This window comes from Alosa sapidissima, chromosome 11 (assembly GCF_018492685.1).
Source record: "Alosa sapidissima isolate fAloSap1 chromosome 11, fAloSap1.pri, whole genome shotgun sequence".
Taxonomy (NCBI): domain Eukaryota; kingdom Metazoa; phylum Chordata; class Actinopteri; order Clupeiformes; family Clupeidae; genus Alosa; species Alosa sapidissima.
In genome coordinates, this window is record NC_055967.1 from 11,126,294 (window position 1) to 11,153,015 (window position 26,722).

The 26,722-nt window shown below is 46.1% G+C and overlaps 1 protein-coding gene across 6 annotated transcripts in view; it reads left to right on the forward strand.

Moving 5' to 3' along the window:
• kiaa1549la (KIAA1549-like a) overlaps positions 1–26,722 on the forward strand; it is a 36,934-nt gene that overhangs the window by 3,895 nt on the left and 6,317 nt on the right. For 4 of the 6 annotated variants that reach the window (XM_042111450.1, XM_042111451.1, XM_042111452.1 and 1 more), the window contains exons 2-17: positions 11,833–12,207; positions 12,740–13,456; positions 13,851–13,966; positions 14,699–14,921; positions 15,366–15,499; positions 15,717–15,885; positions 16,554–16,613; positions 17,186–17,337; positions 17,624–17,795; positions 18,691–18,851; positions 19,087–19,122; positions 21,220–21,410; positions 23,326–23,450; positions 24,477–24,601; positions 25,329–25,585; positions 26,225–26,357. In XM_042111450.1, coding sequence (XP_041967384.1) covers positions 11,833–12,207; positions 12,740–13,456; positions 13,851–13,966; positions 14,699–14,921; positions 15,366–15,499; positions 15,717–15,885; positions 16,554–16,613; positions 17,186–17,337; positions 17,624–17,795; positions 18,691–18,851; positions 19,087–19,122; positions 21,220–21,410; positions 23,326–23,450; positions 24,477–24,601; positions 25,329–25,585; positions 26,225–26,357 — 3,146 coding nt within the window. The remainder of the gene's footprint in view (positions 1–11,832; positions 12,208–12,739; positions 13,457–13,850; positions 13,967–14,698; positions 14,922–15,365; positions 15,500–15,716; positions 15,886–16,553; positions 16,614–17,185; positions 17,338–17,623; positions 17,796–18,690; positions 18,852–19,086; positions 19,123–21,219; positions 21,411–23,325; positions 23,451–24,476; positions 24,602–25,328; positions 25,586–26,224; positions 26,358–26,722) is intronic. The other 2 variants (XM_042111454.1, XM_042111455.1) reach the window with 1 other exon arrangement.

Consider the following 26,722-nt stretch of genomic DNA (forward strand, 5'->3'; position numbering starts at 1 on the left):
TTGGTGAAACCCAGCTGTGAATGTTTGTTTAGTGTCTGGAGTTGTGTGTAACCTATGAATACCGTCTATGAATACCAATTCATTGTGTGTTTTCAACAGCCCGGATTTTTCTTCACTGGAGTGTGCTTCAGATTGAATTGTTTCATAAGCAGGCTTTGAATATATTTACATGCTTTGGTGCAATAAAATAATTAATGAAATATTGTTTATTCAGTGCCAATAACCCAATGAGGCAACTTGAAAATTCCATTATCATTACACATCCTTATCTAACTCAGTCGATTGCTACAATTAAATCACACAGCACTATCACATTCTCCATTCTTCTACTTGTGATAACAAGATACCATTTTAGGGGGGGGGGGGGGAACAAATAAATAAGTCCACCCGCTTAGCAGAATTCTATTTCCTTTTTATTATTTTTTTTTTTTTTATTGCAAACACCATTGACATTACAGAAAATGCAACACTACAACAACATGCACAAGAATACTACATCAGACAAACAGATGTACATTACACAAACACATACTGTAACTTAACAAGACATCACATTGACATGGCTTATTAACACAACATAACATTAATAACAGAAAGGCTAAGGATGATTTGCGTCCAGGATGATTACAGATATGATTATCAGGGATGAAATTGATGACCGGAATGACAAGAAGGGGGGATGGGGGGTGCGGATGGTAGCTCTGAGAGTGTGAATGAGGTGGTGTTGGGATGGGGGTGTGGGTGGGGGGTAAGGGGTAGTGAGTGTGTGAGGATGTATGTGTGTGAGTGTGTGTGTGTGTGCATATGTGTAAGGTTGGCTTTCTGTTGGGCCAGGAGGAGAGAAGCTGGAACACAGAGAGGGAGGGTTTCAGAGGAGAGGAGTTGTAATTATTCTGTTAAAGATGAGTGTAATAATAAGAATAACTGATGGCCAGACTGATTGACAACCTGGGCACCCATTATTCACCCCAGAATTCTATTTCCATATGCTGGCAATATCCGCATGTGTGTCTGCTTACAGCTTAGATTCTCCATGTAAACCAATAACAGCAAACCTCTTGAAATTTGCGCTGTACGGTAGTTGTTTGGGTTAGCTCATTTTGGAAATTAATTTTGGGAGTGTGGAGTCAGACAGATTCCATTTGCTCCCTGTACACCACAGTAGAGTCAGTGACAGACTAAAGAGGACATTTAACAAATGTGTTTTGGTGCTTTCTTTCCACAAGGGGCCGCAGGATTAGACCTGACCTTTGGGGCTTAATGCGGCCCGCTTGCCGAGCGACAGTAATGAAATGGCCTTTGAGCCCCTGGCGTCACACCTGAAAAGCCCCTACTCCTCGGGGTTGGGTAACACATCGTTTCCACGACACACACACACACACACACACACACACACACACACAGCGGCAGGCTGCGGTGCGGCAGGCTGCGGTGTAGAGGGCAGAGCAGGGTCATCGGCGCTCCAACACTCACGGGATGATGACACACACAGGGTTATTCTTCAATCTGTCATTTAGAATATTAAAGCTGAGATGGATGTTCATCATTAGAGTGCTTGTGCTCGCCTGGCAGAGTCATTTACTACAGGTATTCATCACTCGCGTAGTTTGGCAACACGGGCTGCATTTGAATTCATAATCCAGAGACTTGGAAGACTCTTGAGCTGTGTGGGTATGTTTGTGTGTGTGTGTGTGTGTGTGAGAGAGAGAGAGAGAGAGATAGAGAGAGAGAGGGAGGGAGTGAGGGAGAGAAAAAAGATCAAGTGACAGTGTCCTTATTTTACTCCAGTCACAACACCAGTTTTGATATTTCATCTAAACGAATAAATGCCTCTTCATGAGGATTCAGCAGGATTTTTAATTCATTTCAAAATATGCCTTTGTACCCTGAAGTCATGAAAGCATTTGAATATACTGTACATTAAACACTTTGTCTGCAAAAAAGTGTTGACATTTTTCAACAGATTGTTATCATTAAAAGACGCCCAATGACCCCACCCCATTCGACTGTTAGACTCCCGGTCCATATAATAAATATGTACTTCTCATATTTTTCATCACTTTAAACATTGACTCATATGATTTCCCTTTGTATGTCTGAGTCAGTATAAACATTTTGCTGGGTGTAAAAGGGGGGCCATTTACTAAAGAGAGGTCTGAGCTCCTTGTTCTCTGACAGTTGGTCGAGGAACACTGGCCTTGTCGGACCCTTGGTTGTTGCCAGCAGCTATGAGCTTTTTTCCCTCAAGGGGCCGGTGATGTAACTGGGAAACAAATGAGATGGACACTTTTTTCCCCTTCTGTCATTCCAAAACACAAAGCTCACGTCATAGGGCTGAGCAATTCTGAGCATTGTTACCAGGCAGCTTGGCGAGAAATAATTAAATAAATAAATAAGGCGAAATTATAGTGATCGCAGCGGAAGCCATGTTTTTTGAAGTCCCCTCTGTGCTCTCGCTGGGGAGAGTCGCCGGCCAAGAGATGAGACGCAGAGGCTCGAAAAGTGGGCAGTGTGGGAGATGGACAGAATGGAGTGAGAGAGAGAACGAGAAAAGAAGAAAGAGTGTGTCTGAGATGAGAGGGGTAGGAGAGAGAGAGAGAGTGCATGTATTGCTGGAGAGATAGAGAGAGTCATCCAGTTTTAATGGGGTTGTGATTGCCCACCATGCCCCTGAGAGCCAGAGTCAAATGCATCAAAGGTGTTCCTCTGGTGCAGCCCACCACCACACTCCCAGCTCGTCAAAGCTCGCGCAGGCAAATCTCAGACGGGCATTTGTGTAGGAGCTTAGAAAGCATGGCCTAAAAAAAAGAACAAAAAGACAGAAGAACAGAAAAAAATACTCCATGCCTCAGTCGGCGCCCATACAAATGATAGTAACACAATGAGACTTGATGGAAGTACAGTATAATGTGTGTGTGTGTGTGTGTGTGTGTGTGTGTGTGTGTGTGTGTGTGTGTGTACGGCAACACAACAAACATGTCCTCCCCTCAGCATTCAGGGTCTGTACGACTGCAGGTTTCTGCAGGACCGATTGCGCTCCGTTTGTGCTCCTCGCACGTAACGGCCAGAAGCTGATGTAACAGCTTGCTGTTTTTGGCTCTGCCTCTGGCCCCAGTGCTCGCTCGTGCTGGGCAACCTGCATGTGACAGGCCAACCCTACTACCAACATCACCACCACCATCACCACTTTACCCCCCACAACCCCCCCCCCGTCAAATAAATAAATAAAGCTCAATCATGAAATAAATAATGCCACAGACAGACTAGCACCCTTAGCTAGAATAGATGTGGTGCGAGCTGCACTCCTCTAATTCCTCCATGCTGTTCTCTGCTCTATGGCCATATGGCACGGACATTAGCTACATCACCCTGCATCTATTAGCATGTCCTTCGTTCCTTGACTGCTCTCACCCATAGCTGCTGTGTGATACATCACACACTGTCATACTCTGAGTTAGTGTTTTCCTGTGTTAGTGCCCCCCCCCCACCCCTTCCCCTGTTTCCCAGACGTGACTGGGGCTGGATGACCTACCCCGAGCCTAGAAGGAGGTCACATGATGGCTCTGTCCAATCAGAGAGGGCTCAGCCGTTGCTTACACAGATGTGCTGTGTGGTGTTTCTGCCTCAGTGACAGTAACCGCGAGTTGATTCAGGCTGTTTTCCCCGTCCATACTCACCTCCTTTTGCAGTGCTTACACACACACACACACACACACACACACACACACACACACACAAATATGCATGCACGCAAACTGACACAAACACATTCACACACACACACACACACACACACACACACACACACACACACACACACAGTACACACACACACACACACACACACACACATACTGTACACACTCACAAAACACTCACCCCAAACATCCTCAGACTAATCTCTCTCTCTCCCTCTCTTTCTGTGTGTGTTCAACACCATGTTCTCTGTGCGAACGCATACCTGTTCTGGGGAAACAAAGCATGCTTTTTCCAGGTTATTTCTCTTGTGGAAGTGTGCGTGCCAGCATGTCCCCCAACCGAGAGAACGAGCAGGGAATGCAGATTTCAGATTTTAATGTTGCAGCATAGCGCTCCTGCTGCTCCTCTCTACACCCCCCCCCCCTCCCTCCCTTCTCAAATCCCCCGCCCCCTGTGTCTGGCTCCCCTGAGGGTGGCATTGGCGGCGTGTTTTCTGCAGCCACGTGCCGCCACTCTGTCCAGCAGCTCAGCAGGTTCAGCTAAGTTCCACATTCCCACAGTTATGGAGGCAGGCAGGGAGGGTTAGGGGGGGGGGGGGGATTGAAATAGGAGGGGAAAGGGGGGGGGGGCTGGAGGCTGGGGGCAGATAGACATCAACAAGCAGGATAAAGTTTAATACAGCTCAAAGCTCAAATCTGCCAGGATTGCTGCCATCGTAACTTGTGCCATCTATCTGTCTCTGGTTCATTCTCATTTTCTCTCTATAGAGAGTCAACAGAGGACGAGTGTTTGTGTGCCAGTGGAGAGAGACAGAAAGAGAGACAATGTTCTCTTGGCATACGAAAGTGTGATAATGGTCAGAGATGAAGTTGTTTTTTAATTATTATTTTTAACAGATTTTTACCCTAATTAGGAGTAGGTGTAGACTTAATTCAGCTTTTCATCTGTTGTTTATAGTTTGCAGCAGAAATTGTGCAGACTCTCTTTCACACACACACACACACACACACACACACACACACACACACACACACACACACACACACACACACTCATTCAGTTTAGTTTGTCTCACTGTTCAGCTTTCTCCTTACAATCCTCAAGCAGTGTGTGTTTGGGATGTAGGGTATATTGGGCTGCCAAGCTAATCTTGTTACACAGTTGTGCCAATTTCTGTACTCGTTGCAGATGAATATGAAATGGCTGAGCTGGTGGGTTGCATCGTCAAGCAGCGCTCCAACATGGCCTGGGGTTGGAGAGGCTTCTTCTTACTCTTCCTCCCACAGTTGGCCTAGTGAGAATGCTAGGTCAGGTTAAGCAGGCCCTCATTATGCAATTTTGTGGTGTCAGTTTCTCATCCCTAGTTTATCAACTGTGGTCAATTGACTGTTCTATCAATGCAGAGTATGTTTGGCCATCTAAAAAAATGTATTTGCTGTTTGCACCTAGCCTGGCCTCTGCCTGCCTACGTACTTCCGCTCGATTTCTTTTCCCTACAGTATTCCATCTGGAATAGCTCTCGTTCACTTCGTTTACTTTGGCAAGTTGTGTCCGAACCAACCAGTGAATAGACGGCATTCCTGAGAGCGATTACGTTTAAGTTGCAATAAGTTGCAAGCCTATCGTTATCGTTGTGTCCCCTGTGGGTAACATATGTCATTACCAAATGTTAGTGATTGAACTCCAATGATTTCAAACGTCCACCAACCAGGAAATAAACGTTTGCCAATGGATCTAGGCGAAGTCATAGAGTCTGGTATCCAGGCTAGTTTGCACCCTTGGCAGTCCATTGGTTAAAGGAGAATTCCAGAGATTTTTCAGATAGTTTCTCAAAGTCACCGAGTACTGTCGGTACGAAAGAAAATTAAAACGATCTATGAGATCTATGTGAAAAATCACCAGATTTGTCCTTTAATGTGTTGTATGTTGATTCTGCTTTCACAAATGCCATGCCATTTGGACATAGTAGCAAGTTTGTTATGTGGTTTACAGGGTGGCTGAGGTGATGGCTAGCTTAGCTTTCAGGCCGGGAGAGTGCCATGGCTCTTTTTGCTTGGGCCACGTGGACATTTGACCATCTGGATGTTAATGGTTGAACAATCAGGCTCTGAGCTACTGAAGCGTAGAAGAGGACAAACATCCGATTAATCCAGTCAATGTGCTTTTTTCTCCAGCTATCTGTGTCAGACATTGTTAACATAGATTTAGCACACTCATCATGTTAGAATAATTGCTTTGTCTCGCATTTGCCTGAAGATGTGGCATTATGATTGAGAAAGTCAGAGTTGAATATCACATCAAAGACATTTCTATACACGCAAGTCACCGTGAAGCAGTGCACAGTATATACAGGTCCTTGTGTTATTTCAGAGAAGTAATTAAGTATAAAACATATTATATTTCTTCCAGGTCTGGAATGCCGAGTGCTCCTGGACCCTGTCCTGCCTTGTGTCACCATGTTTAAGCTGCTTGCAGTACAACATTTAGGGTGTTTGAAATCCTTGACACTCCACACTGCTCTTCCAAAAAAATGGAGGGAGGTGTATGAATGTAAAAATATGTTGCTGTCCAAATGCCCAAACAGTGTTGTCGCCAGATGTCAGTACGAGAGAAAAAAAATGATGGGCTGTGGCCTTTTGGCGAAAAGCTTAAGTAATGCAGAGCCTGTGTGTTTTGTTTTCAACAGATGTAATTGTGAGGTACTCCGAGATGCATCTAGACAGATGGGACCTAGAAATAGACTCAGGAAACAGGACCATCCTGTTGGGATGGTGTAATGCCATGCAAAGCCCCCCATAGACCCTCGCGGATTCCATTTCAATTGGCCTGTTCCCCGACTGTCCCCCTCACCACCTGTCTTCAAGATGGAGGAGCTCCATGCTTTTGCATCAGCGGCTCACTCTGACAGATTGCCGCAACGCTGAAAGACATGCGGGGCACTTATGAGACAAGTGATGGATCGAGCTTACCATGTGCTTTTTGCTGTTGCCTGGTTGTTCACTCATAACACTTCTCAGACTAGTGCTGACCCCATTGTGGGGGTTTCGAGAGCTTTCCTCTGTGTTCCCCCACATAGTGAACATACCAGGCGCACCAAGGATGGCTGTGCTTATTGCCACCCTGCACAGAAGCAACATGTGACCGACGTCTCATCCTCCCTCACAGTAATTAAGAGAATATGTGCAATCTCCATATTACTCCCAGGTTGGCTCAACACCCCCATAGACGCTCCTTTCCCACCCCCAACTCCTTCACCCCACCCCCTTCTCTTTTCCCTGTCAGCTTCCAAAGTGTGGCCCATATGCTTGAGCCATCAGAGCAGGTGGCTATCTGCTGGAGCATAGGCTTTCAGGAGGGCCTGTTGTCAGGAGCTCGAGTTGGCTTCACCATCACTGTCACACGCCCGCACAGCAGAGCAGATTCTGCCCTGCTAAGCACCACATTCACTTGCTTTAAAAAAAATGGATCCCTGCAAGCTTATTATTGTTACGCGCGCGCACACGCACACACACACACACACACACACACACACACACACACACACACACACGCACACACACGCACACACACACACACACACACACAGAGAGAGAGAGAGAGAGAGAGGGAAGGCTTTGAATAATTTAATCTGCTTAACTTCTATTTTTGAAGGGGTTGGCGAGGGAGCGGTGACTGCAGGTAGTCTCAACTTTCGATGACAAAGTAATGATGATTAATCGGTCGCACTGAACCTGTCTTATGCAACTGGTGGTGAGGGAGACAGTTTTCTCTGATGAGGTCACTGGTTGGACTTGGAATGGCAGAACTGCCACCCACACTAATGTCTGCATTTGAAATCTGTGTTAGAAGGACAGTACAAATTGTCTTTGGAGGCTTGCCAACGCATGGTAAACATAAAAGACATCAGCCATATCTGCCCCCTCAGTGTCTGACTCACAATTGCACTGGAGAAGAGAAGAGATCTACCATGCGATTGCGCTGTCGATTGTTATCTCAGTGAAGTAGCGTATATATGTTCTGGGTATTTCAGTTAGGGATAAGAGCTACTTCAAGAGCATTAATGTGCTGCTTAACAGAAATAATTTGGTGCGCTTGACCTAAATATGAAATTATCTACTTATGAATATTTCCCCTATCTGTGTATTCTTCCCTTTAGATGATGACTCAGGAGCTTTGTGTGGATTTTAATGGTCATATTTAAAGCAGCCCAAGCCAGCTCTGATAGGGAAGATGGTCTCTAGTGATTCATGCTAGTAGCTCCATGAAGGACACTGGGAGCTTCAAATCTGAAATTAATTTTTAACTAGATGTACCGCATAGCGGTACAAAATATGACCGCCGCTCAGTCCTGTACATCCGTTCCGCGAAAATAAATCACACTTCAATTTGTCTCTATATTTTACTCCATCCCCCACTCTTGAAACTTTTGTGTATGCTTGTTTGGCATGCCTGAGTGTGTGTGTGCGGCTGCACAGAAAGTAGCCTACTGGTGCTGAAAAGGTGAATAGATTGTAGAATAGCCAAAGAAGATGTAGCATTGTTATAAAACCTTTAAAATCTCTAAACAATCACAAGTAGGGCAGTTCATCACAGTTCATCCATTGCAACTGGATTGATGAAAAGTCACTTACACCTGTAGGCTACATTGTATTTGGGAATAGCAAAAGGTATCAGCATAATGTTATTTATTTATTTATTTATTTATTTATTAACAAAAACATCTCTGTCAGTTCCATGCCGTTTTCAACAGCTATCAAAAACAAAGGTCATTTTTGGATGGATGGATTTTTTGTGATTGTTTCTTCTTCTACATAAGATTTTAGTCATCTTTAGTTCATGTAATACTTTATTGTCAATGCACAAATTAAGTAACAGTAGTCTGAAACGTTATTGTTAATGCACAAATTAAGTAACAGTAGTCTGAAACGAAATGCTGTTTTACATCTAACCAGTGGTGCAAATAACTGACATGTCCAAATGGGCCTTGATGAAATGCGTCGCTAGACTGTTCATACACATTTCAACGGGCCAAAGTTAAAGAGCTTTTGTCCGTTATTGTTCGTGCAAATATAGGCTGATTCATGTTCCCTTGCATTGTGTAACTGAGGTCCATGGCTAGTCTGGCTTTCACCAGACCAAGCTCAATCTTTTAAGAAATCAAAAAATAAATAGCGGGCAGATCAGGCTGGGTTCACCCAGCCTAGTCCATAGGCACCATGTTTAATTTTTCGATTGAGATATCCACGCTCTGGCTATTCTAAATGCAAAAATGCATCAGGGAGTTATGACAAAACTGTAACTAACAAACTAGATCCTAATAGAAAGCTGTTAGCTTCCCTAAGCTACAGGCTTATAAGGTAGGCCTATTTATTACAACATAAATTGTCAATAGGCTATGCTGGCGACACAAATAAAATCTCCTTTGGAAACCAATGGCTTACGCCTTACAGTATCAAGCGAACTTAAACTGCCATATCGTGGCGAAAAGTTGTAATAAAATTCACGCAGCTCCATGAGTCAAAGAAAAGCGCGAATGAAGTAGCCACTTCTAAATGGGACCCACTAGTAGCTTAAGGTGTGTTGCTAAAGCAGCCATAATGAAATGAATGTGTCATTGTTTGGATACTTCACACACACGTGCTTTTTAATTTCACAGACTACAACTACCAAGCTGGAATCAAAGCACATCGATTCCCCTCTCACACCCTGCACGCACTTAAAACAAAATAAACAGGCGTCTCAAGTCTCACGCATGTATAGGCAAAACTGTATCAGACCGGTGTTACATGGCAACTGGCACCCATGTTAACTGGCTGCGTTGGTGACGTTTCACGAGTGATGACGTTTCTTTGACAGATGTGGCCGCTTGCAGATTTGTCACTTTCTGATGGAAACTGGAGACGAACAAATACAAATATGCATGACATATTTAAATGTAAAAATTGTCTGTAGTACGCTACATGCACTGGACCATGAATATGCCACCAAAAACATAAATACAAATAGCCTAATAATAACTCGTGGGTATCGAACCTGCTTCCTAAATGAAACCACTTAGGCTACATGATAACCATTCATCTACGTACTTGCGCCACGAACCAGCTGATGAGTCATTGTGAAATTTGTTTGACTTAATTAGTATACAATTTGAAGAAGTCAGCTGATGATTGTAGCAAGTTAACATGCATGGCTGATGGTGTTGTCTTGCTACAGCAGTTGCCCAAGCCAGTAGGTCTTCAAAGTATCATGGTTAAGTTTTCAAATATTTCACTGACTGCTGGTCAGGCTCTCTGTGGCCACCTAGTACCTGTTGCCTAAATTGAGGAAGCGTTGCTGGTCTAAAAATAAATAAATAATAATAAAAAAAAACGTGTAATGAGGAGGATTGAACCCATGTTGACTGCGTGAAAAAGCAATAGGCTATATAAACATTAACTTGTTGCGCCACAAGCATTAACCTGTTGCGCACAGGCATGAACGTGTGAATTGGGAAATAAAATATCAATAAAATATCAAACCCATGTTTACATGTCAGCAACATTAACGTTAATAGCCTATAAGCCTAAGAGTTTTGACTCTCCCTGTGCGCAAATTTTGTGTAAAATATGGACACGTTATAGACTTCTCCTGCCCATTGCAGTGTGGGTTTCAATGCCTGTGTTTCATGAACTGAATTCTTAAAAGAATAGGCTAAACAAAAGGACACACAACACAAGGATACACATTTTTATTTGATTTATTTGCTGATTTATTTGCTCTACGGACACTTCAGGTAGGGGTGGCCACAGCCTAACCTCAGTGAAACGTTTGTAAAACTTAACCATGATACTTTGAAGGCCTACTAAATGGCTTTGGCAACGGTAGCATGATAACATGGTAGCCAGATAACATGAACAGCTATGTTAACTTGTTACAATTATCATAACGTTAGCTGACTTCTTTTAATCATACAACTGAAGTCAATTTCTGTGAGTGCCGTCAGCTGGCTCGTGGCGCAAGTTGATAGACGTCTGATTACCAAGCAAACAGGTCAATTTATTCGTGGTTCGATACCCACGTGAAGTTAATTTATGCTATTTAGGTGTTTGTTTTTTGGGTGGCATATTCATGGTCCAGTGCATGTAGTACTACATACAATTTTGACTTTTAAACATGTCATGCATATTTGTGTGCGTCTCTAGTATCAGAAAGTGACATTTCATGTGAACATCGTCCTATCCTTATTAGAAGTTCTCTGCGGTTAACTACAGTCCTTGTAGGAAGCGTCCATTGTTTTTCCAACCTACTTTTAACTTCCAACAAAATTACGTCTCACTGCAACGTTGCGCCATCTAGTGGACAAACGACTACTTATAGCCAATACTGGAAATGCAGCCATGATGATGATGAATATTTATTTTGGCTTTCTTTTGTAATTATGTATCGGCTGTTCTAATACCGATAGTATGTGGGTGCCTGTGTGTGTGTACATGTGTGTGCACCGCCATCTACAGGCCAATGAGTGTACAGTCACTAAATGTACACATAACCTAATTTTTTTTAGACCCCCCATGGATGAAATTCTACGAAACTTGGCATACCCCCAGAGAATGCCAGGTCAATCATACACATAAAATTTGGTGCAGTTCTGAACATCTTAACTGAAGATAGGGGCGATTAAAGCAGAATAATATTGCATTTTAATTTTTTACCGGGGGGGTGCAAATCACAAATGAGTGATTATGGGCCAGGTTGATGTGGGCCCTTGAGATCAACATACCATAAAAGATTCTTCATCCTCAGTGCCACGGTTCAGGTAGTTATATAGGGAAAAACTGCTTTTTTTGAGGTTCTGGGGGCCCAGCCGGGGGGGATGGGGGGGGAGTGTCCCCCGGGGACGAAACGAAATTTTTACGTAAAAGTCTATTGGGGCTACATACCCACCAAATTTCATGTGCCCCGGTGGTTCGGTGTCCTGGGTATCGTTGACCAAAAATTCAGGAAGTAGATGACGAAAAAAAAAAAAAAAAAAACTTTGACAATCCTATATGACCACTTCGCTAGCGGCGGTCATAATAAGTCCTTGGTGGTTTGACCTCCTTGATGATTATGTGTAGCTAAATGCTAATGCTCGGCTCTTTTGTCGTTTGTCAGACACGGGACGCTACGAGTCCTTGGGCCAGTCGGCTCTGCAGCGAGAACCGTCCGGTGCCTCCAACGTGTCGGCCACCTTGGCTTCGGTGGTGGAGGTGTCTTCAGCGACGGCGGAGGTGTCTCCATCAGCTGCAGGTGAGGATGACGTGGCCAGGTCTGTCGGGAGCGTCCGACAGGAGGCCGTCTACTTATCGCCCGTGCTCACTCTGGCGGCCGGGACTGACACAGAGCCTCGAGCATTAGTGCAGTCGCTCCCCACCTCGCTCGGCAACAGTGGCCAACCGACCAATCGGAAACCCGCAGAAGAGCCCGCCAAAAACACAGACCCTCCGTCCACGGCCCCCAAGGGAAATAACATTGCTGTCACCAGTTCAGGTAAAGCAGGAACTTAGGAGTTTGAACACTTCACTTTCACTTTGCTTTCAACACTTCACCACACTTCCCTACTAGTGCTGTCATGAAAATGGTATCGATCATTCCATTCATTAGTCAGTGAGGATGAGTAATGAGTAGGCCTAGGCTATATTACTGAGTGATGGCTATTGAGTAGGCTAAACGATGGCAAGGACAGCTAAGTCTTCAATGTACAAATGTATGTCAATAGACTAAATAGTGCTTTAAATAGGGATCAGTTATCATGTGGAATATGTAAACTCATGATTATAGTGGCTGTGAGGATTCTAAGTAGGCTACTGATACTACATCTAATGCCAGACTATATCAAATAGTCCCATTCTTTTAATATGATGTGTTGGCATCTGTTACTGATGATTGTACAGATTGTGCAGACCAACCTTTCTCTTATATCTGATACAATTGTCTAGCACCTGTGGATTACGTTTTTGGATGTGCGTCCCACCCTCTTTCTAATATTTCATATTTCTGACATTTCGGTCATCATTTGCAGAGGAGGTACTTGATTACCCACGAAATCCTGACCTGCCTACCTCCTCACTGGCCTCCCTCTTGGACCTGGAGGAGACGGACACGTCCCCGCTGGTCAGCGCGGTGAGCTCCCTCTCCCCGGGCCTGTGGAATAGCACCTCTCCTGCTGCAGGGGCGAACACAACCTCGCCCACGACCGCGTCTCCAAGCGGCCCAGACACTGTGACCACTGATAGTCTCCAGCTCACGACCGTCACCACAACGACCGTGACACCCCTGACTGTCGCCACAACGACTGTGACGCCCTCAAGCGATGCCACGCCATTGAAAGAAGTTGAGAAGGCAACGGAGGACGCCATGACAAGGACGATGACGGTCCTGCCTTCCACGACCACAGAGCAGGTGTCTACCTCTGCTAAAACCACCGCCGTGGCAACTGATCCCATCACGACCAAGCCACCAACGACACTACCACCAACAACAACAACAACCACAACCACAACAACAACAACAACAACAACAACAACAACAGCACCAACAACAACAACAACAACAACAACAGCTCCACCTCCGACCACCCTGTTGACGACAACAACTACGACCACTACCAGTGCTCCAACCACAACAACAAGCGGGACTGTGAAAAACATCCCAGGACCTACCTCCGATGGCACCACCTTCACCTCTGACAATGCACCTCTACCTTGCAACATCACTGAACGGATGTTAGTTAAAACAGGTAGAAAAAGCAAGCCTTTCCTCCACTCTTATCAACATCTAGTAGCAATGGTATTTTTCCACAGTTGCCTCAATGGGTTTGTATACCTGTGGTCATGATGGAGCAGTGTAGCATGTCTCCTTCCTTTGATAAATGTAACATGTAGATACATTGAGGTACAGAAGGTATTAAAGGACATCATCTTGGGCTTTTGGAGACACTTATCAACATTTTTTTCACATTTGTCGACCAAACAGCTAATCCAGTACTCCAGAAAAAATACTGTTAGATTAATCAATTATGAAAATGAGTTAGTTAGTTACAGCATTAATTGTATACATAATTTAGCACTCTGTACCTACATCTTAATAGACTCTGATGTAATTGACTGCCTTCTCTTTCTCCACCCCCTCAGTTTTGTCCATTCAGATGACGCGGAACAGGCTGGAGCACCCCATGAAACTGAACCTGCTGAAAGGCCTCTCCCAGGCGCTACAGAAGGCCCTCAATGACAGCAACATACGAGTGCAGGTTGGCATGCCTTATACCAGATTGGGTGTGTTGAGGTGTGTTGGTGGGAGGAATATGTTTTTAAACTGGGTTGTCTGTGGAACAATAAAAATAATAATAGCATGGGATTCGCAGTCTGTGAGGTCGAAGTCCACTATGACTCCTTCATTTTGACCATGTGTCATTTTTAAGATGAGTCTGTGTGTTTTAAGGGGCTGGTCTAACAGCAACCCACCACTCAAGTGACTCAGTGCCACAGTTGTACCAGTCTGTTGTTTTTTTATCTCTCTTTCTCTCTCTGTCTCTGTCTCTCTCTCTCTCTCTCTCTCTCTCTCTCTCTCCGTCTATCTGTGTCAGTGTTTACTGTAGCTCAGTGTCTTGCTTTCTCTTCTCCATCTCCCCCATCGCTGTCCATCTCAGCATGAGCACATATATTATTACAGAGCCCGTGGTGGCCAGCGGGGGTCTGTGTAAACAACTAGCTGCATAGTTAGAGGGACCGGAGCAAATAAACCTTTTTTGTTTGTTCTTTGAGTGGTCAAGGGGGTAAAATTATTTTTTTGCTCAGCGTTCACTGGTTCAGTAGATATGTCAGATCTGCATGGTTGCCAGATGAAATCATAAAAAGCAACTTTTACTTTTATTTATTTATTTTTATTTTGCAGACAGTTCTCTTTCCAAACCTAACACCTGTTCTCCATCTACCAGCTGTGTGTTTATTTTTTAATTATTATTTTTTCTGTCTCTATGCAGATTGAGAAGGAGGTGTGCAACCCCTCCAATGTGACTCTGGGCTACTATGTGGCGAGTGACAAGACTGTGTACATAGCATCAGTGGTGGTGGATGCCCTGAACGCATATGGCTTCGACAAGCTGCTCACGGACATACGGCAGCATGTCCCTGTGGTGGAGGCCATGCTCCTTCCTGTCGACCCCTGGCTGGACAGCCCAGGAGTACACCTGCAGCTGAGAACCGGTGAGCCGTGCATCATGGGAATTTTGACTTTGCCTTATGCTTACTCATGTAGGATATGTGCAGTATAAGTACAACAACAACAGGGCAGCCGTGGCCTACTGGTTAGCGATTCGGACTTGTAGCCGGAGGGTTGCCAGTTCGAACCCCGACCAGTTGGCACGGCTGAAGTGCTCTTGAGCAAGGCACCTAACCTCTCACTGCTCCCAGAGCGCCGCTGTAGCAGGCAGCTCACTGGGATTAGTGTGTGCTTCTGTTCACTGTGTGCTGAGTTTGTTTCACTAATTCACGGATTGGGATAAATACAGAGACCAAATTTCCCTCACGGGATCAAAAGAGTATATATATATATATATATATTTATACTTATATAAGCTGTTTTACCTCAAAAGAGTATACTTATACTTATACTTACAAATGTAAACAAATGACTCTTTCCCTGTTCAGTCCTGAGGTTTGTCAGCTCAACAGACAAAATTAGGTCTTGCAGCTTCACGCAAATGATGGAGCAACGTTTGGAGAGCGCTCTCGCCGAGGCGCAGGACAAAGGAGAGAACACCTATGGCTCCCTCACGGTGGAGGTATGAAATGCCGCCACGGTTATCGTGGATCAGAGATAGACTCGCTATCGAAATACAGAGGTCCAGCCATAACATCACGATTAATAATGCAGAGTTGAAAAGGCCTAGAATGATTTAATAAGTAATAGCTAATTAGTAATTCATCTCTCCATTAGTAATGCATAGAGATATCTCCATATTTCATATCTTCAGAGTGTCTTCTCCTCTGCTCCTCTAGATCCAGGGGGCGTACCAGGCAGAGGGGTCACCCTCGGTGTACCTCATCTATGTCGTCCGGAATGGGAGCTCCATCCTCAACGGCACCGTCTCCAGTGGTCTCCTCAACCAGCTGACTGCAGAGGTGGTGGGCTACTTCCTGTTGTATCCACCACTGATCATCGCTGAACGTGAGTATCACACATCTCTAGGAGGAAGTTTCAGCATAGGAATGTGTAATCAGTGTGTTTAATTACTTTTACATTTTAAAATTACTAAATTAAAGAGCAATTATGCCACGCATATTCATCTACCCCTTATGGTGTGTATCCTGCTGTTTTACTCCCTATTGTGCTATTCCATTGCAAAATGTATTTAAAATTGCTTTTTGTGCCATAATTCTACAACAATTAATTGAGCCGATGCTTGCATTGCAGAACAAAGGTGTTCCAGTCTTTAAAACTTGTATTGCGCCGTGTGGCTTGCATGATGGTTTTATTGCGCCTTTAATGGCCTTGCAGACTGCTCGCTAGACGTATAGTTGAGCACATGGATTGTTTACGGTCCCAAGTGGCCGTGCCATATCTGCACCAGTGAGCAGAAGCACTTAACGCCTGCTCCCTCAGTGACAAACTCAGCTGTCACAACTGAATCACAAGTCACTTCCATCGCACTTTATACACGCACATTTGAGTCTATTGCCTCGTTTGGTCTGTTTTGGCCATTTATCTTATTCAAATGGCAGCCTTGCAATTGTGTGAGCGGTGTAAAAACCATTCGAGTTAGCGGTGATGGAAGACCTGTGAGGGGAAAATCCAGCATGTTCATCCTTTTTCTATGTTTTTGTCTCTGTCTGCAGCCCTGGAATACCACAACCTCAACACCTCCGTGGCCACTAGAGAATACTGGGTAATCACAGGTAAAACAGCAAGCTACTGTGTTAGAACAGCTTATAGTCAGCTTCAGCGATTCGGTAATGGGTTATGTAATGAATGGGCCCCCTCGGCCGTTCCAGTATATTTTTGAAAACTGTAAACTCTTTGAGAGCTTCTCTTCTTTCTCCCCTTCCTCAAGTATTGATACATTATTCAGTGCAGCCTGACATCTGCTTCTGAGAGATCACATCAGATCAGAGTGCGGGTGCGAGAGAGTGTGGTCTCTCTCTCTCTCTCTCCCTCTCTTTGGAGGAGCCTGCTGCAAGGCTCCTCGCTTCGCCCCTCTATATCACTGTCAGGGGAAGAGACGGAGGAACAAGCTGCTGCCAAGGTCATCGCCGCCCGTAATGGCTGCTTCTGGGGGCTTGGAAATCACAGACAGATAATCAGAGTTTGGTTTCGACTTTTTCCATTTACTCTCCCTCTGTATTTTTTTTTTCTCTCCTTGTTTTTCTGGCAACTCTCTCCCTCCCTCCCTCTCTTTCTCTCTCTCTCTCTCTCTCTCTCTCTCTGTCTCTCTTTCCTCCCTCCCCGGCCCCCGGCCCTGCCTCTGCAGTAATTCAGGACGTGGACAGCTCCACTCTGGAGGCGAGCTATCAGAGCTTTGCCAGTTTAATGGAGCAGCGTCTGGCCGAGCTCTTCCTGGTGGCCAGCCGTCACGGCCTGCGCTTCAGGAGAGCAGCCACCGTCGAAGGGTACACTGTCCAGGTACTGTGAGGTTACAAGCCCTTCCATATATCACACGCTGAAACGAGACGGACTCTCCATTTTATGAAAGGAAAATCCTAATATACTATAGCCTACAGCAAATGCCTCAGGATTAGTCTGTCAGCCTACTCTGTATTTAGTTTTTGTAAGCAGGGTAAATGTGCTGAAAAAAAAAAGGATGAGTTAAATTAGTTCAAATTAAAAATAGCTAAACAATTTGTTACAGATGTCCTGCATTTTTTGACAAGAGTTTAAAGGACAATTTTAATTAAATTCCTTTTTGTAGATGGTTAACATACGGCGGCTCCCTGGCCCAAAGAATCCCGCCGAGATGACCTACTACGTCCAGCTGGATGGTGTGCCAATCACTGGCACCTCTACAGCCAAGACCTTGAACACGGTGGACTCACAGACCATGGCGCTCACCCTGGGCTACTTCGTCCAGCTGCAGGCAGACCGTACGCACCCCCCCGCCCATCAGACGCACACACACACACACATGCACATGCACATAGACACACACACACACACACACACACACACACACACACACACACACACACACACACACACACATACACACATACACACACACACACACACACACACACTCACACAAATCACCCTTTTATTGCTTTAGCCTGATTTGTCAGCCTGGCTCACGCTGTCGTCAACAGCCTCTGTGCAAGAGAAGCTCAGCCATTCCCTCCCTCCCTTCTTCTCCTCCCTCCCTTGCTCCCTCGCTCCCTCACTCACAAACAGCTGTGGGGAGTGTGGACTCTCCGTGCCTCATCCCCAGGATGTAGAGCAAACAGCGCCCAGGTTTACACACAGCCTCAGTGGGGGGCTTCTACGGCGGCTGGACCAACATGGAGAGAAAGCTCAGGCCTTGTCGACTTAACCATAGGCAGCAAGGCCCTAATCCCTCAGATAAAGTGAACACAAACGCTGGACTTCTGGCCCATAATGAGCTATCCAAAGTGAAGGAGTGAGACAGTGAGGCAGAGAGAGAGAGAGAGAGAAGGAGCGAGAGAGATGGAGAGAGAGAGAAAGAAAGTTAGATAGACAGAGAAACAGAGAGAGAGTGAGAGAGAAAGAGATGGAGAGAGAAACAGAGAGAGAGAATGAAGGAAAGATGCATATGAAAAGAGAGCAAAAGAGTCAGACAGATCAAGATGGCTTGTGACCATGAACCTGAATTACAGCTCTCAGAGCCCTAAAAGCTTTGCCGCTTTAGTATTATGGGGCTGGCGGAGATCTCCAATAATCCACTAAATGAGTGTCTGTTTGATGTGGCTCCATGTGGCGTGTGTGTGGGCTGTAATGTTCGCTCGTGTCGTCTGCCTCCGACAGCCGTGGTGAAAAGCCTGCCGAGCAACCTGTGGATCATGGCGGTGTTGACGCCCGTCTCCCTGGTGATGGTCCTTATCGTCATGGCGGTGGCCCTCGTGTGCCGCAGGAACCGGTCCGTCTTCAAGACCAGCGCCTTCCGGGGCTTCCACCCACGTACTAAGGTGTGCATCTTCATTTGTTGTGGCATCTCTTCTCTTGAACATCCATGCATGATCATTTTTAACAAAGTTATGTGAGATTGTGAGAACATTCAAGCCATCCAGTCTCCTGTGTGTGTGTGTGTGTGTGTGTGTGTGTGTGTGTGTGTGTGTGTGTGTGTGTGTGTGTGTGTGTGGGTGTGGGTGTGTGTGTGTGTGTATGAACTAAAAATGGCTCTTTACTCATTTTCTCGTTCAGACATCATATCGGAGGGAGGGCAGTTATCACCACCAGGTATTGATCTCTGTGTCTCTGACTCAGTGCATGTGTCTGCAGTGCATGGAGCTACTGTAAAGTTTAGACATCAGTCGTCTGTTCACTGTGCCTGGGGGAAATCAGCCAGTTGGGGGGAAGGATGAAGAGGGGGAGGAGGAGGAGGAGGAGAACGCGGGGGGGGAGCTCGATCAATAGGGTGCTAGATACACCGTGCTCTTAATTCACAACCCAGAGCCATGAGCTCTACTCATTGTGCTTTTGGACCTATCTGTGTCAGTGTATCAGGGATGCATTAGGATTGTTTTAGATGATTCGGTCTTTCAATAGCTGCAGAGCTGACGCATGTTCTCAGAAATGACTGTGAAAGATCGGTCAAGGGCAGATATTCTTGTAAAGTCAGCAAGACATTGTGGTTCAGATTTATGGTTGCTCTTGCCGTCGAAGTGCTCTTTTAGGTATGCAAAGTTCTCTGCATGAATATTCATTCGTGAATATTCATGAACAAGTATGTGAGCATACGTTTTGGGATTGTGTTAATTTGATATGAAATGTGAAGTCTGTTGTTATTATAATAATTTTGATCCCCTTTGATCTCCGTCCCAGTCATCCCTTCAAGGGCCTTCTTTTACTTCTTTAACATAATGGATCAACCACACTTATCACCGTATTTTAGCCCACCATTTTATCTTGAATAGCTTTCAACTAAGCAGCTATATTTCAGGCAAAGCAGAATTGTAGAATACAGCACATGTCCTAAAGTAAGGTCAATATTAGTGGTTGGATTATGTATTTGCAGAGTATCAGCTTGTTGTTACACATCTGCATCGTTAGTATTGGTATATGTAAAATACAATGTTAATATAACAATGTTATGTAAAAAGGTTATACAACAGACTAACCTGCATTGGGGGTGGATCTAATGAACTCCATATACCTACTAAACCTCATTCACATTAAGACCACAAAAGCTTCAAATCAATGTGTCCCGTCAGGTCAGCTGTGTTTGTGTGTGCTTTATTGATTGCCTTGTCAATTGGTTTGCTTGTCAGGTACCTTCTTTTGTTCTGTTTGTGCTGTGATGAAATACACATTTATATTCCTCAAATCCTGTAGTGCTTCGGGGAGATACAGTCAGGGCCACTTCATTTGCCCTTCTCCCAGCAGACTCTGCTCAACCATCCTCCAATTACTCAAGTTAGATTCTGGTAATAATTGGGACCTAATATGGACCTTCCTGGAGCTCAAATTAACTGCCCAGAATGACCTCACAGCTCCAGGTACAGCTTGTGATAGCCTACATTTTTAAATGGTGTTACGTAACCGAGTGTCTCCTCTGAGTTCTGACTTGGGTGGAGCACTGAGCCTAGCACGGCTCTCTTTCTCTCTGTGAAGTCAAGGTCAGACGATGGCTAGGCCGCGCCCGGCTCTGCCGGCCAGAGCCGCTAATGGAGCACAATGGAGCGGGCCGTTGTGTCCCTGGCCTGACCGTTACTCCATTCGGGCTAAATATAGGAGAACATTACTCTCACCGAGGTGAAGGAGTGGTGACCGTCTATTGATTCCTGCAGCCGATTGTGTCGTGTTGTTTTTTTTTTTTTTTACGCAGCATACAGCTAGGCTTCGCTTGAGTGGGCTTGACTGTTCGAGCACTCCAGCATGCAATGTGCATCTCCTCCCCTATTTACTTGTTGTTCAGTATAATCTATCATGCATTCACAAAATAGAATGAGAAAAAGAAGAGCAACAATGATCAAGATGCATGCTGTGTACACACAGCAGGAAATAAACTTCCCTGATCCATTATTTAACACTTTTGGTGCTAAATGTGAATGTGTGCCTCATATACATTTCAGTGTTTAGTGTAACTATACTCTATATAGCGTGTGAAATGTGGAGTGCTTGAACAGACCAGAGGGGCATGAATAAGTCAGTGTAGAGACCCTTGACTGGCTGCTGCTGATGGATATGAAATGCACCCCCCCCCCCCCCCCCCCCCCCACACACACACACACACACACACACACACACACACACTCCCCCACCCGCCACGCCATCATCAAGTTGCTCTCACTCCCTGTGTCCTGGGCTGACTCTTCCTCCGCCTGTGTATCGCAGCCAGTGCAGGGCTTCGACTACGCCAAGAAGCACATGGGCCGACCGGGCGAGGAGCCTCTGTCCGTCACCAAGGAGACGCTGGTGCTGTCCCTGCCCGTGCGGGACGCGCCCTTGGCTGCGCAGGACAGGGCGGGGCACCCGGACGCCGGCACGGCCTCCAAGAGACCGCAGTCCACCGAGATGCAGAGGAGGTGAGCAGCACAAACACATGCAGAATACGAAAGCAGCAGCAGTTGCTATCCGCCGGAGAAGCTTGCACTGTTCGAATTAAAATAAGAAATAATAAAAAGCAGCACATTTGCCCACCTACACAGATCGCTCTCATATCTAGAGATAAACCATTCAAAAGCTTAGTACATTCAGCACCCGAAGCATTATTTATATATTTCTTTTCTCCAAAGTGTGTATCCGCACACACATGCTCATTAACAATAACTCAGATGCACACACACACACACACACACAGATTTGAAGGCTTCCTCATTGCCATGTAACTAAATTATTTCCTTCACGCTCTGCAGCATAAATCAAACCTCCCAAGGTCTTTTTTTCTTCTAGTTCTTCCTCCTCTTTCTCTTTGAATTCGGAATGCGTTAAAATGCAAATCACGCTCGGAGGGAAATTTTTCAAGCAATAAACTGCACCCAGCTCTCTCTCAGTGGCCCCTGGCATCAGGGAAGGAGAGTCAGAGACAGGAACAACCCAAAACGGAAGAGAGAGAGAAAGAGAGAGAGAGAGAGAGAAGTGCCGGTAGCGCCCAGCAGCTCAAGGTCAATCAAAGCTCCGCTGCAACACATCCTCGGCCCGTCCTCATGTCATATTGATATCGCCGGGGCACGTTGCTGGCCCGATGACAGTCTGCCGCGGTGATCAGTGATCCCTGAAGTTATTGCAGCAGCCACTGCTGGAGTCGGAGCGTGTCTCGCTCACAGTCACTCGCGCTGCTCACTCGGGGAGCGCTGCTGTGATCACCAGGAATACAAATGCAGGCACCGCGGCTGATACTGCCACCACTGCTGATACTGCCACTGCCTGCCAATGCCAGCGCTCGTCATGCTCAGGAGCGGAACGACAAGACCAAAGGAGTGTAATTGTTTCAGAAGATCAACAGTGGTAAATGGCTTTGAGTGCAGCCAGTGAAAAATGAGTAACGAAAGGAACACAAATATGCGCATGCAGACAGTTACTAATGCACATGTGCATATGCACATACACATTCACTCATAAACGCAAGCACAGACATGCAAACATAAACACTACCACACAAACACATGTGCCCACACACTCACACACACACACACACACAAACAAACACACGCGCACACAAAGAGGGAAAAACAAAGCAAGTGACTTGGCGTGGCGAGAGTATCTGAGGTTGCCAGCAGCGTCCAAGTCATGTATGATTCAAGGCGCCCGCGGGCCTCACAGAGGATGTGGAGCTGTGCCCTCCTGTCTGCCCGGGTTAGGCTTTAAGATACAGCCCAGGGGCTCCACAGTCATGCCAACGCCTCAGATAGGAGAGCCAAAGCTGGAGTAGGAGCTGAAGAGGAGGGGGGGGGGGGGGGGGGGGGGGGTGCAGGGGTTCATGTGTGCCCACCAACACCAATACTGGCAATTAACAAATGGTAATCTCTGATGTGGGGTGGAGGGTGGTCTCAAAGCGTAGGAGTATTTCTGCATTTGAAATCAGGCTGTTGTTTAAAACAGTAGCCTTGTTTTTTTTTAGCATGCTGTGGTGGTAGGCAGACTATCTTCTGGTCTTATTTAAGGGGAGCAGAGGGCTGAAACCTGGGAGGTGTTTTGCCTTGGCACTGCCACTTTGTCCCTGGGACAGTGCCAGTGGTGCCACTTTAGCATCTGCTCTCCCTGCTTGGGGCTACCTTGTTAGGTGTGTGTGTGAGGGGGGGGGGGAGTGGCAGCTGAACCTGTGGAGGTGTTAGTGTCACGCGCTGTGCCATGCCGCTAGCCAGTTGGGGGGGTGGGGGCATTTCTGCAGGCGTCTATTAACCCTAACAATCCGCATGATAACCAAAAGCAAGGGGAAAAAATGAAAGAAGAGACAAGCTTTTTCACCACTGTATCTGTTGCCATGGTTACCCACTGCAGGTTGCCAAGCGAGGACGGCTCTGTCTCCAGCAACGAGTCGGGGAAGCTGAACACGGGCAGGAGCTCGTCGGCAAGGAGGGCTGCAGCATCAAAGGGCAGCAAGGTGGACGCGCACACAAGGACCGGTGAGGAAAGGCTGACCAAACTTTCCCGGTGGCAGTCCACACTAGCCATCACTCTCTCAAACTCACACCCAGCCATTAATGAATAAACATGCTCTCAATGTATATGCACTGAGTTCTCTTTCATAACACAAGTGCACTGACTCAGGCGAAAACACCCATCTCCCATTCTCACACTATATCTCACACACCTCAGCTCAGGTGAGACAGGTTTCATGAAGAATACACCTGCCTGTCTGCTCTCTCAGGTGATGTAAGAGCAGGAGAAGGGTCTCTTGTTTTTTGCGCCATTGATGCAGGTTGCCAGGTGTGAAGCGAGAGACGTTTGTTCTCACCTGCAGCCCTGAAGCAACACTTGGCCTGCCCTGGCTGTGAGCTTTGGTAAAAATAGGAAACGAAAATGCTCAGCAAGCAACGCAGTCCATCAGCGTGTGTGTATGTGCGTTTATCATACAGTACACACAAATAAACACACATACACACATGCACACACACTACCACACAAACACACACTCATAGACGCACACACTCATAGACGCACACACACACACACACACACACACACACACACACACACACACACACAGACAGAGGAAGCTGCAAAGCTACATTTATCATTTAAGGCCTATCTGAGAGTTCTATTCAGCTGAAGGGATTACTGTAATTAAATATTGATTTGACAGTACAGTGTGAGGGTCTTTAAGGGAGTAAAGTTTGCCTGGTACTCTTTGGGCCCTCTGAGCTGTAATGCGGGTCTTCACTCTGAGGACTCACCCCCCCCCTCTCTCTCTCTCTCCACCTCTCCCCCCCCCTCTCTCTCCCTCTCCCTCTTTCTTTGAGGATACAGATACACTCTTTCCCTCTCTCTCCCCCTCTCTATCTTTCTCTGCCTCCCTCTATCTCTCTCTCCCTTTCTTTCTCTGCATCTCTCCCTCTCCTTCTTTCTCTCTCTCTCTCTGTCTCTCTTTCTTTCTCTCTTTGACTGAGAATATTCTCTCTCTCTGACGGACAGTGCTCTCTCGTCCACAGAGCACTACGACTCCCTGACCGGCTCACTCCGACTCATCTCCATCAAACCCATGGCCGCCCCGCCCACCTACTCCTATCCGGTCTCATCCAATCACAGCCAAGACTCAGTCATGCTCAACGGCGAGGTGAGTCTAAAGTGCTCCTCTATCACCATGGAGACTAAGATGGCCTCATCGAAAAGTGCATTCAAAAAAGGAAGTAGCTGAGGAGAAAAAAAAAGTTGGTTTATTTATACCTGACCAGAAAGCCAAAACAGTAGCAGCAGTAACAAGCAGTATCAACTCTGCCTGTCTCAGATGCCTCAGAGATACAAACTCTGCAAGAATGGAAAGAAAACCTCACTGTTACAGACAGATAAAAACAGCCTCTGCAACATAGTTTTCCTGTATGGTGACTGTATTTGTGCGTGCAGAGATTTTTTGGAGAAGAAAGCAATGGAGGCTGGATCACTGGTGGATAGAGAAGCCAGGGGAAAGGGATTAGGAAACATCTATTTTACATTTCCTTTTTCCTTTTTTGTGCGCAGCACTTTGATGTGTGCTGTTGTCATCAAAGCTCCCTCTCTGATAGTCAAGCGCCAGCTGCTTCTGTCTGTAGCCCAGTATCCCCAGGTCCTAGGCACAAGATGCACTCACACACACACACACACATATATGCACACACACACAGACTGACACAACACACACACACACACACACACACACACACACACACACACACACACACACACATACACATGTACACACACAAACAGGCACTACCATCACACTCTCCCACCCACACACAAAAAGATGTTGTTGTACTTCAGCCCAGTCTGACACCTCATTGCCTCCTTCTGCTCCGGTTCCTCAGGCGAATATGGGCCTGAAGCAGAAGTCGGACATCGAGCACTACCGCAACAAGCTGCGGCTCAAAGCCAAGCGGAAAGGCTACAGCGAGGCCGGCGTCAGCACCAGCAGCAGCAGCGGGGGCAGTGGCCATGCCTACAACCACCGCGACAGAGACCGGGACCGGCTGAGACGAGACAACGGGCCCCTGGACCTGGAGGACGCGATCGGCCCCGTTGCAGACGAACGGAACCCGTCCACCTACATGAAATACCGCCGGAGGTGCGTGCCAAGGGGGAAGGACGGGCGGCCAAAGCACTGTCAGATTCCCTTCTTTGGAGGGAGGAAGATTGGCTGCTGTGCTTTATCTGTCAAGGCCTGAAACTGATTCAAGAAATAATAGTCCCCAGTGGTGTTTCGTGTCAGTGTCTACAACTGAAAAGCTAGAAAGGCAGAGCCCTTCAAAGTCTAGACAGTGTGTGTGTGTGTGTGTGTGTGTGTGTGTGTGTGTGTGTGTGCGAAACAAAAACATTGGAGGATCTTCCAATCCTCAGTGAGCTATAAATGGTGCTTCTGACAAGGTGATGAAGGCCAATTTTGTGTTCATTTGAAAATGGCTCTGCTGAATGTGGGCCATTCTCTCTAGCCCACTCCAGCTCTATTTATTCTATACAAAAGATGTGTCCGTGGTGCTATATTTACTCTCCTAAGAAATGTTCAATGTAATGTGCAGCAGCAGCTGTTGATAGATAGATAGATAGATACTTTATTGATCCCCAAGGGGAAATTCAAGTTGTGAGGTGAAAGCTGGGGTGACATAAAATGACAACAATGATGATGGTTTTGAAAGTGTCAGTAACACATGATGTTTGCGTGAACATATGTCGCTTATAATATTACTGCATGCGGATATCTCTCCAGTGACTCCCACACCAGGGATCCGTCCTACTGGAGCAGGCAGTCTCTGAACAGCGTAAGTCCAGTGGAGACGGAGATGGACCTGCTGGTGATGAGAGAGAGGTCCAGGAGGGGCATCCGCAACAGTGGCTATGACGTGAGTGCCTCTTTTCTCTCCCAGATGACAGATTTACTGCTCTCTCCCTGCTGGACATAGTACTGCAGTTATGCAGTTAGACAGACAGATAACGGGAGAAAATGTTCTCAGACTCAAATTCTTCTTCACTGATTCTTCAGTTCACAGAAGAACAGAAGTGTCCTGTGAGTTTGCTTTACACAACTCTTTCTTGTCATATTCTACGCTTGCAGTGTAGATTATGGTGAGAGAGATAATGTAATATAATGCAACATACAGTATGTCAATGAATGCATATATTTATGGTAGACATTGTCAATGCTGTTGCCTTGAGATAGCGAAACCCACATGCAGATATTGTAGCAAAACACAATGGTACTGCAGAT